The sequence below is a fragment of the Sinocyclocheilus rhinocerous genome, unplaced genomic scaffold (genome assembly GCF_001515625.1).
Source record: "Sinocyclocheilus rhinocerous isolate Xijiao unplaced genomic scaffold, SAMN03320098_v1.1 scaffold2083, whole genome shotgun sequence".
NCBI lineage: Eukaryota > Metazoa > Chordata > Actinopteri > Cypriniformes > Cyprinidae > Sinocyclocheilus > Sinocyclocheilus rhinocerous.
In genome coordinates this window covers 66,670-77,854 of record NW_015666157.1, presented here as the reverse complement: position 1 = coordinate 77,854, position 11,185 = coordinate 66,670, and the positions used below count along the sequence as shown (strand labels likewise).

At 39.2% G+C, this 11,185-nt stretch overlaps 1 protein-coding gene across 2 annotated transcripts; it reads left to right on the top strand.

Annotated features, from left to right (window-relative positions):
• The first annotated feature begins 753 nt into the window (after nucleotides 1-753).
• Nucleotides 754-3,183, top strand: LOC107731748 (helix-loop-helix protein 2-like). 2 transcript variants are annotated; one of them, XM_016542907.1, is made up of 2 exons: nucleotides 754-1,255; nucleotides 2,228-3,183. In XM_016542907.1, exon 2 carries the CDS (start codon nucleotides 2,274-2,276, stop codon nucleotides 2,640-2,642), a length of 369 nt encoding a protein of 122 aa, XP_016398393.1. In that variant the 5' UTR covers nucleotides 754-1,255; nucleotides 2,228-2,273; the 3' UTR covers nucleotides 2,643-3,183. The 2 variants fall into 2 exon arrangements, with proteins under 2 accessions (XP_016398393.1, XP_016398392.1); XM_016542906.1 differs by having other exon boundaries at nucleotides 2,223-3,183.
• The last annotated feature ends 8,002 nt before the right edge of the window (nucleotides 3,184-11,185 follow it).

Below are 11,185 nucleotides of genomic sequence, written 5' to 3'. Positions count from 1 at the left end.
AAGAATCATTTTTGGTTCCCCAAAAAGAATCTTTCAGGAAAGAGTTAAAAGTGCTTTTTTTGTGTGTGTGAAAATCTGAAGAGACTTTTTTCACTATATAGAACCTTTTGGGTCCATTAATGTTAAAGGTTCCTCGTGGAACCATAGATGCCAATTTAAAAAAAAAATGTATGTGTGTGGCCCATCAATGCTTAAATTATTATTGTGACTTGTGGACAGCTTAGATTTTGTTAAAATTATAGACTTACTATCATGTAAGGCATACAAAGTTAACAGCTGGTGCTAAAGTAAAAAAAAAAAAATCTTACAAAAAATACGTTTGTAAACAATTTGATAAAACAACATGGATATGATTTTTTTTTCAACCATCGTTTTTAGAATAAAATGTATTTTCATGTATAAAGGAGACTGCAGGCTGCTAGGCTTCGCGATACTCCTGTCATCCAAAACGTCACCCTAAAAAGGGATTTTCTTAAAATATCATAACTTAACTCTTAATTCAGCTAAAATGTCCAGATTAGTAGCTGAAAGTTTTACAAACAACTGCACCACTTTAACACAGGCGTACAACCCATGTGTTTCTGCCAAACACTTACGTCCAGCTCTAGCCTCAGGCGCGCCTTTCAATCTGTTCGAGAAAGAACTCGCTGAGTGGAAGGAGAGAGAACAGAGAGGGTGGGACGGAGGTGTGACTGTCGTGGATAAGTGCATAAAGTGAATGATTTGAAAGAGGGAGCGAGAGAGCGAGAGAGCAAGAGAGCCAGAGAGGGAGACTTTAAAGGGAGCCAGCGGAATGTTATCTCTCAAATCATCAGAGGCACGAGGACCAGCACGCGTGGCTGTAAGGATGGCTGGAGCAATGTTGTCCTAATCTACGGGAAACAGAAAGGACAGCCTGAGACGACACTTTCTTATCTAATCGATCTTATCTGAGGACGCATGTCCATTGTTATCCACACACGGGTCAGAGGGCAACACATCTCCGAGCGAGCGTTACCGGTCCTGATATTTATATCCATTCTGTAATTCTGCTTACGGAAATTTCATGATAGCCTATATCAACACAAATCTTCGTTGCCGACTGCGTGGAATTAGTGGCGAGGAAAGTATTACTAAAATATGCTGTTGCTGATGCTGAAATAAATATTCAGAAAGCACAATGGACAGATGAGCATGAATCACTGACTGAAAACAGACTTGATAAAAGGGATTTGAGGGAATAAATTGATTCTCATCCAATTCATCATCAACAGAGGTGAGTTTCAAATCATAAAATGTTGATTATACTTTTCACTTCATGTTGTAAATGAATTATTAGCTATAGCAACAGTCTATAAAAAAGCAGCTCTGCAAAATATTTTTGTACAATGATACTAAAAACTGTCACCTTATTATGATAACAACGTCTTAGTTTTCATCCGTTTAACCTTTCACAATAATTTCCACGTTGTTTTTAGGATTACAATTCAATCTTCTATAATTAAATTGGTTAAACAAGTGCAAAGAACTAATCACTGCAGGTTGTCACCTTGGCACCGCTTTGATTTTTTTTTTTTTTTCCAAAATTTAAAACAGAAATTAAACGTACATTTTCAATTGTAATAGGCAGAAATTTTACAATGTTCAGTTGCATCGCTCAAATAAAAGTATCCTGAACAGTATAATATACAAAAATAACAACAAAATACAAAATACACATTAAACACATCAACCATCTTATACATTTTTTTTTCTTTTAAATGTTCCTTGTGACTGAATCCATGACTTGAGATTTATACGCACCCTTGTGTCATCTGGAGCTATAGGCTTTGCATTTGCGACAGATGGTCAGCTATGACTTTGGTTTTGTGACAATAATTGATTTCCAATTAACTTTGGCATGGAACCGGTGAATATTTATAATCATACTGATGGTAATGTGTGCTGAGTGAGCTAAATTGCAAAATGCACACTGACAACCATTCACCAACATTTAGTAGCTACTGAACCGTTTTTAAAGTAACAGAGACCAATAGCCTAGAGTGTTACTTTTAAAACAGAGGTAAAATACAATAATTTATTCTAGACATTCTATCCATTTCATGAGATATAACCGTTGGATTTGTTAGTTAATTATTCTTTGTTGTTTATTTCAGTTACTGCACTGAATGTATTATAATATGTAGGCCTACAGATTAATATTTATATTCATAAAAACAAATCATTTGTCTCTAATTCACCAGGGCAGTTAACAATCAGTGCACCACTGAAGCCTTGATCAAACGGATCTGAAAATGATGCTGAGTCCCGATCAGACGGATCCTGACCTCACCTGGACACAACCGGACACGGAATGTCTGAACGTCATGAAGGTGCAGTGTGTGGCCCACGAGCCCTTAGAGGCCGAGGATGGCAAGACTCGCGCGCTCGTGCCAGCCTCGCTCACCAGAGAGGAAAAGAGACGGAGGAGGCGCGCGACTGCCAAATACCGTTCTGCGCATGCCACGCGCGAGCGCATCAGAGTGGAAGCGTTCAACGTAGCGTTCGCTGAGCTGAGAAAGCTGCTACCAACACTTCCACCCGACAAAAAGCTGTCCAAGATCGAAATACTTCGCCTAGCTATCTGTTACATGTCTTATCTTAACCACGTTTTGGACGTTTAAACGAACATTTACCAGTACCTTAAAACAAAACCCTACAAGTGTGCATAAAAAAATACTTTTATAGACATTGAGAAGTGGCATATTCCAGCTTTCACACAAATAGCCTATTAAAAAAAGAGAGGTAACCCCCAAAATGGGTAACACTTTATAATTACTTTCAAAAATAGGCTATGTTTTGTTGTCTGTCCCCACTAATTACGAAAAAGGAAATCGGTACAAAGGGATGGAAGTCTTTTAGTTACTATAAAACATTAGCTACCGAAATTTTTACGTATCGCAATAAGTGAAGCTTGTTGTTTTTGATAGCTACCTACTGTAGTTTTGGATAGCTTTTCAAAGATTAGCTATCCTGTTCAACATCCCACATCATGAGCACTAGTAATGAGGTGTGGAGAGATTTGACTTGGGTTGGATCTTAATAGGCTACATCACATAAACGAAACAAATATTTATCTTTCGCAACCTTGTTATAAATCAAGCTGATTTTACAGGCGTGTGGAGAAATGTATAGGCTACTTCTGTGTGCTGGAACAAATCGTAACCTTGTTAGCTGTTAATTTATATTTTCTTGTTTATTTATTTATGAAGTAAATTAAGTTATGTGAGTGTCCTTAAAATAGCATATCTAAAGTGTTTACGTATATATGTAAATATTTAATGTTTTATTATTATTCCTATTTTAGACTGATGTCGCAGAGTTTGGGTTTACTGTTGCTTTTCACTTGCACTTTTCATTGGCAGTTTTCTTAGGAGTAGGAGGGCCTTCGCTGTGTGTGCACTACAGTTATTAATATAATGGTGTTGCAGTTGATGTCCTGTCCTATGATAACGAGAAGCACTTCCCATCGGATAGGATCTATTGCTGTGTTTTTGTTTGTTTGTTTGTTTGTTTACAAAGTGCTCATAGATAGCGCTTTGGGTACCTGATGACTTGGGGTGGTTTAAAAGTACAATTACACTAATTTAAATACATCATAATCAATGTCAGATAAATAATTTGGCCATAGACATAAAAAGCGTGTTGCCTGCCTGCAAGTCTACAAGCTACCCATTGACGCTCTCTCTGCTGCGACCAAAAATGATCTCAAAGTAGTTTATTTTTCTTTTAGAAACTATTTAGAGAGATGATTTGTTTACGTGATTCTTGTGAACCTTTTGGAAATTTTATAGTGAACAAATGATCTCACATCTGCCTCATATCCAAAGATCACCCTGTTAATTCAGGGTTTTGTCCGTCATTTTGTAGTGGAATAGCCAGTAGCTACACTGGTTTGTATCGCAGTTTTTCATAACTATTTTAGAATAAATAGTAAAAATATTAATTCAGCGCTGATTCGTCTGTTGTAGTTTTTGTATAAAACAAAATGAAATTAAAGATATTGTGCCAATACGATGTTCTCTGTTTATATTTCACGCACGTCATTTCAGACAACTGAAATTAACTAATGAACTATAGGCTCACATTATGAAATTCACTGTCGTAAAACAATATTTACCTATTAAAAAGCCATGAAAAAAGACCTTTTCATGCTGTCACACAACACATGCACAGTCCGCTCTGCTCACGGCCCAAAGGCGACTTTCTCCCCGGAGAGGAGACAGGTGCTTGCCCAGACGGGCCAAGGCAACCAAATTACGACCCGTCTGCTGCGTCCCGTGGGAAAGAGCAAGAGAGCATGTGCACGTGTGTACGTGTCCAAGTCCTGGTTATATTTCACATAAAAGATTTTTACTCAGCTGATGATGTTGCAACTTTAAGGGTTATTGTCGATCTCAACTTTGATTGTTTCACTCAATCAGTAAAGAAATTGTTAGTTTGTGGAAATTTGTTTAGATTTGGCCAAGTTTCAGAATGATACATTTAACGTGTAGGTCTAACATTACACATCCCAGAAGTTACATTATGTTCCTCACCCAGGCAAACGGGCTGATCAGTTTGTGTGTTCCATGCTGGACGTGATCAAGCCTCGTTAGTGGATTATGTAATGAATGACCCTCAGCCCCGCTGTAATGCCATATGTCTGGGTGTATGTCACGGAGAAGGGTCGAATACATTAGCTTTAAACTCAGGTAGCCAGATTAGACGGTGACCCTTCATGCAAAGAGCCAATCTGTCGTCAAGTGTCTTAGATAATAAAACAAAAAGAGAAAAAATCCTGATAAAAAATAAAATCCTGTTTGATAAAATCCTATTTTATCAAACACGTATTAAGATACAATATTTTCTTCATCTGTACTCAGAGTCGTAAAAATCTATCTATCTATCTATCTATCTATCTATCTATGTCCGGGTCAATCTGTCAGTTTGGTTAAATTATTTGTGGCCAGATGGAAACGGACGGATGAGAGACAGACGACATTAAGGGTGTTTATAAAGAAAAGACTAGAAAAAAAACTGCTTAGAGGGGAAAACGAGAGTCAGTCTGTTCTCATTAACTCGCGCATAGAAAGTGTCACACTCAGAACAATGCGACCCGGCTGCGCGCGCACTCCCGGACCATCTGTGCACGCGTCAGACATACAATGATCAGATTTGCCTCACACAATGACACACTGACAGAGTCAGCGCATGAATTTGTTGATGCATGCATTGAAGATTACAGATTTGTAAACTTCCTTCAGATATTTGCACAGGATCAAACACACAGACTAGGCTGCAGGGTTTTGTAAGAGCTTTAGAAGAAAAAATAAATAGATTTTCAAACACAATAAAGTTGCGGTTGCGCTATAGGCCAACTGTGATTATAAAAGGTAGGCTATTTGGTAAATGTACGAACGCTATTGCATGTAAGAACACAATATAAAGTGCCTTTTATTATTTTATTTTAGTATTCACGGAGTGGATTCACACAGTTGTATTTTTTTCACAACTGACACAATATCTTTTTTATAAAATGCATTACATAACATTACCATTGACATCCATCAGAAATTTTGGGTGTCACTTAGAACAGAAGTATTTATAGAAATAATAATGACAACAATAAAATAATTTAAAAATCACACTTTTAGTGTTGGGTGCACATTAAACAAATCAATAGGCTAATAGGCCTATGTCATGTCCCCTGACTCTCTTTTTATATTCATACGTGTCCAAATAACTTTAAGCAAGTACAAGCAATCATAGACAAATATCATTCTATTCAGTCGTGGTCCTGGGCACCTACAGCACTGCATTTTGATTGTCTAACACCTGATTCAGATCATCAGTTCATTAGCAGAGAGCTCCAGGAACTGAACTGAATGGATCAGATAATAGAGATATACAAAATGTGCAGTAATGTAGTTAGTGGTTCAATAAACCACTGACAAATGTCACCCATTCGAAGCATAAACTTTATGAGAGGTGCTCAATAGTGCCACTTAGTGGACAGACCCTGTGTCACTTCATTTATCTCTGATAGGTCTGTAAAATAATAACGATAGCAAATAAAGATACATCACATATTATTATTATTATTATTAAGCTCGTTAATCTGAATATGATTTATAAAAAAATATAATATTAAAATAATAATTATTAAACATATATCAGGGTAGACGTGGGTGAAATTCACAGAGAAATATGAACTCTATTTGTCATCAAACAACAGTGCTTTTGTTTCAAATTGCTTATAGAAGTCCAAGTCTAGCTTCCAACAGTGAAATAATGTATTAAAAACTTTGCTGCCCCCTATTGGTCAAAGTAATAGGCTAGGTTTTTATCTTCTTCTTGTAAAGAGTACACTTTCTCTTCAATGTAGAGTACAAAGTTAAGAAAAGCAAAACGTATAAAGAAGTAGCTAATTAAGATAGTACACTACATCTGGGTCATTAATTAAATAAGCAAAAGTGTCCCTTTTGAAAAGGTACTGTCCCAGTGACAGCTTTTGTACCTTTTTTCTGAGAGTGTAAAAAAGAATGTCAAACAGATGCATTTTCTAAGACGTTTTACATGAACAACACAAAATATTGCAAGGACTGATTTAAAAGGCTGTATCTTTCTGACTGGGAACTAGAAAGCTCGACATTAAGGTGTATCAATCAAAATACAATTGTGAAAACTGCAAAAAAGAGAGAATGAATTGTTTATATATCACTCTAAAGGTTCTCAGTATTAAAAGTCAACCTGTCAGTCCTCACATATATTAGTAGTCATTTAGCAGACACAGTTATCAAAGCTAACACTATTACACAGACACAGGCCTTTAGGCAATGCACAATACTAAAGTAGGTTAATATGTGTATTTGAAGACATATTCTTATATTAATGTACAGCCTATATTTTATAATTTTCTGATTATTCTTTGAGATTCTGGACCATCAGTCCAAACAACATTATTTTGGTGACCATTGTGAGTGAACACTGAAGAAAAGCTTTAAGTGGCATGAGTAGTCGAGAGAATATGTAGGGGATGGAGCTATTTAATGGCAGCAAGCTCTCTCTGCATCTCTCTCGCTTCATCAGTTTTATGGAGTATGATAACTGGATGCAATCAGGAAGCCAGTAAAAACTGCAGACAGGGAGATGTAAAGAAAGAGAGAGACAAAAGATGTGGACATAAGATTTGACCTGATTAATACATAACCGATCGTGTGCTATTGCTGTGTGTTGATTTGAATATAGGCCGCAAACCAACAATTGTGACTTTGCCATTGCTTTTAGTTTTAAAGGGGTCCTATTATGCTTTTTTATTATGTTTGGACATAAAAAAGACCTACAAAGTTACAAATCTCAAAGTCCACTCCAAAGGGAGATATTTTGTTTTTAAAGGGGTCATATGATGTTGCTAAAAAGAACATTATTTTGTGTATTTGGTGTAATGAAATGTGTTTATGTGGTTTAAGGTTAAAAAAACACATTATTTCCCACATACTGTACATTATTGTTTCTCCTCTATGCCCCGCCTTTCTGAAACGCGTCGATTTTTACAAAGCTCATCGGTCTGAAAAGCGAGGTGTGCTCTGATTGGCCAGCTATCCAGTGCGTTGTGATTGGCCGAATACCTCAAGCGTGTGACGGAAATGTTACGCCCCTACCATACTGTGATGCCCTGTCCGGCTGGAGCAACGAGACAAAAACATTAAAAACCATTATAAACAGGCATTTGTTGCATCCAGTGGGGACATAATTATGCATTTGTGATCGGAGAAATGACAAACAACAAGCGCTACTCTACACTGCTCAAAACTCGCGTTTGAATCGTCAGTGGCAAATTCTTTATATACGGGCAAGAGTGAGCTGAGGCGGCGGGATTGAGAACGGCGGTCCCGGCGGATCCGATGAAGGAGCGGTGAAAACGGTGAAAGCCGATCCGGCCATCCACAGCGCGAAGTTGATTTATTTTCTCAGCGACCAGCACGGATCAGCTCTAGGCATGAAGAAGCGGATATCGTCCTCTTTTGGCGACATGGCGACAATGTGGCAGCAACAATACTACAGCGTGCACATTTGGGCGGCGTTATGCAAATCTTCCCACATCGTGACGTAGACATGTGGGGGCGTGTTAGAACGAGCCATTTTAGGTAGGCGTGGTTGACTCTTAACTTTTATAAAGAATATCTCTTTGGATTTGAGACTTTAATCTTTGCAACTTTACAGATCTTCTTTATGCACCAAGAGCTTGTAACACTCCAAAGAGAAAGGAAAAATTGAAATCGCATCATATGACCCCTTTAAAAAATCCCTTTTCAAGAACTACAACGAACGGCTCGTTTGGACTACAGCGTTGTTTTCCGGGTTTTGTGATGTCACAAAGCGGTCCATTAGAATATCATTCAAATAATTCCCACCTACGGAAATCCGAATGGTTGGGGGGTGGGGAGGGGCTGTATGTAAATATGTATGTTACAATTATGAAAACATTTTTATAATAAACTGCTGACAGTACAATACTGGGCAATGATGTAATCTGCAGAATTTATACTTCAGTTATGAGACTACAGTGTTTGACCATAGACTGTAAAAAAAGATGGGCGATGTGTCTCCACTTCCTTCCACTATAGAAAAGTGTAGCCAAAGCATCTCAGTATGACATCTTGAGTAAATTACGTTATTTGGAGCCAGAGTCTGTGCAGTAGAGATTTGTTTGGAGCCACAGTTTACGCTGTAGTGTCGTGAGGTGGAGCCGCGGTATCAAACTCCCGCCCAAACTCCCGCAGACCCAATCAACCATAATAACACGCCCCGTTTTTATAGCATCAAATTACTAGTTAAAATCAAACTTACCACAAAAAGCGAACAATTTAACATATATCACCGTGATAACAACTACCTTAAATGACTCAAACCATCTTTCGGAAAATTGTATTGGAAGTGTAATACATTTTTTTTATTTTGACTCGAGTCTCATTCGTTTACATTGAGAGAGCGGGGTTTATGACCTGTACTGCAGCCAGCCACCAGGGGGCGATCAAAGAGCCCCCAACTTCACTTTTCAGGACGTGTGAGGCACACCCGTGTTTGACATACATTGAGTGCGGGTGTTTTTATATCACTGTAACTGTGACTGTCTTCAGAAAATTGGATGTCATTTTCCTTTCATCTTGCATGTAATGTCTGATAAAGCAGCGTTTAAAGGCTACGTTCACACTGTCAGTTTTTGGGATTGACAACTGCATTTTCTTTACAGGTGTAAGTCTCGAAATGTCCTGTTCACACAGCAGCTTACAGTTGTGTTTAGAATACTGTCTGTATGAACCATAGACTGTATAAAAACATGGACGTAGTGTCCGTGACGTCACCCGTAGGTTCACCCCCCTCACAGTTGTCATGAAGGGCAAAAATCAAGCATCCTGCGTTAGTTCAGGCAGGCCTCTTAGTCAAGCTCCGCTATCAGCTGACTGGCGAAATTGAAACCCGGCCCCTATCAGCTGATCCGACTCCTAAGCTTGCAATTGGCCAATCTCAAACAGGACGCCTTACTTAAACACGGCTTCTGTCTGCTTGCTTTGCTGCTTCCTCTATTACGCTGCTTGCAACCCACCTCCTCCCCATCTCCTCCTTTAACTGTGCTTAACTTAAACAATGTCATTCTGTTGTCATTGTTGCATGCTCTGTTCTGGGGTTTTTTGTGCTATTCTCCTATTCTTAAAATAGGAGGGTTGCCCCTGAAGCGACTGCTGTTTCCCTATCCTGGCTTTCATGGAGCTCATGAAAAGGACAGGGAACTTGGAACAGAGCCATACTGCCAAATGTAACTTTAGTAAACATGCTAATAAAAAAGTTGACTTAAATGCTTGTCTATGGTTTCTTTTTGACTTAAGAGATCCTGACTGAATTAGCTATATGAATCAAAACCACTTTTTGTACCAGGCTGTAAACATTTTTTTCTGCTGTAAAGTTGGGCATTTTAACATGGGGAGTCTATGGGACTGACTCCCTTTTGGAGCCAGCCTCTAGCGGCCAGTCGATGAATTGCAGGTTTAGTCACTTCCGTGTTGGTTTCATGAGAGAGACCGAAAGGTTGCCACTTGGTATGAACGTGCAACGGGAGTCAAGCCCATAATTCCTTACCAGTAACCATAGCAACAGTGACCAAAGTAATATCAAAGATGGCGACGTCCATAAAACTGAAAGTCTTATCACTTTCTGACACGACAAGGGTCCAATCGAGCCGCGAGTTCTTTCGTCAAATCTTCATTAACCAACAGCAGCTTTTAAATTTGGGTGGAGAGCGGACCATTTGAATCGCCCGCAGAACACAAAACTGATGGGAGCGGCTCCGGTGGAAAACTGATGGGATCTAAAACGTTCAGATGACACGCAGCTCATTTCTCCGTCACTGTAAGTTACCGAAAACACCCGTAACACACGTTAGACACGCGTTTGTGCGGCAGAGCGGCTCTCTCTCGCACTGTATGATGTGACAGACAACTAGTTGTCCAGTCCGGTTCCGTTCACACAGCGCGTGTGTACCAAGAATGGTTTGAATTTTCAGGTTGTGAGTCCTGAAAATTTATGGGTGTGAGTTCGGTTACAGAATGCGGTTGTCACGCCCGTAAATAACCGAACTGTGTGTGAACGTAACCGTATTAAGGACTCAAAAACAGGACTGACAACTGTATTCTGCTGCTGTGTGAACGTGGCATTTGTGAGCTGAGCGCTGCTTTGTGTACAGCGGTTACCAGGGAAACCTTGATCTCTACCACTCCAACAGCGCGTCCTGCTGGCAGAGAATGAATTTGCATATATATGCCACCGCAAATAGAGTCTAAAGGCCCGTTCACACCAAGGACGATAACTATAAAGATAACACCATAGTGACAGTGACCAAAGTAAAATCCAAGATGGCGATGTCCATAAAACTGAAAGTCTTATCACTTTCTGACACGACAAGATCCAATCGAGCCGCGAGTTCTTTCGTCAAATCTTCATTAACCAACAGCAGCTTTTAAATTTGGGTGGAGAGCGGACCATTTGAATCGCCCGCAGAACACAAAACTGATGGGAGCGGCTCCGGTGGAAAACTGATGGGATCTAAAACGTTCAGATGACACGCAGCTCATTTCTCCGTCACTGTAAGTTACCGAAAACACCCGTAACACACGTTAGACACGCGTTT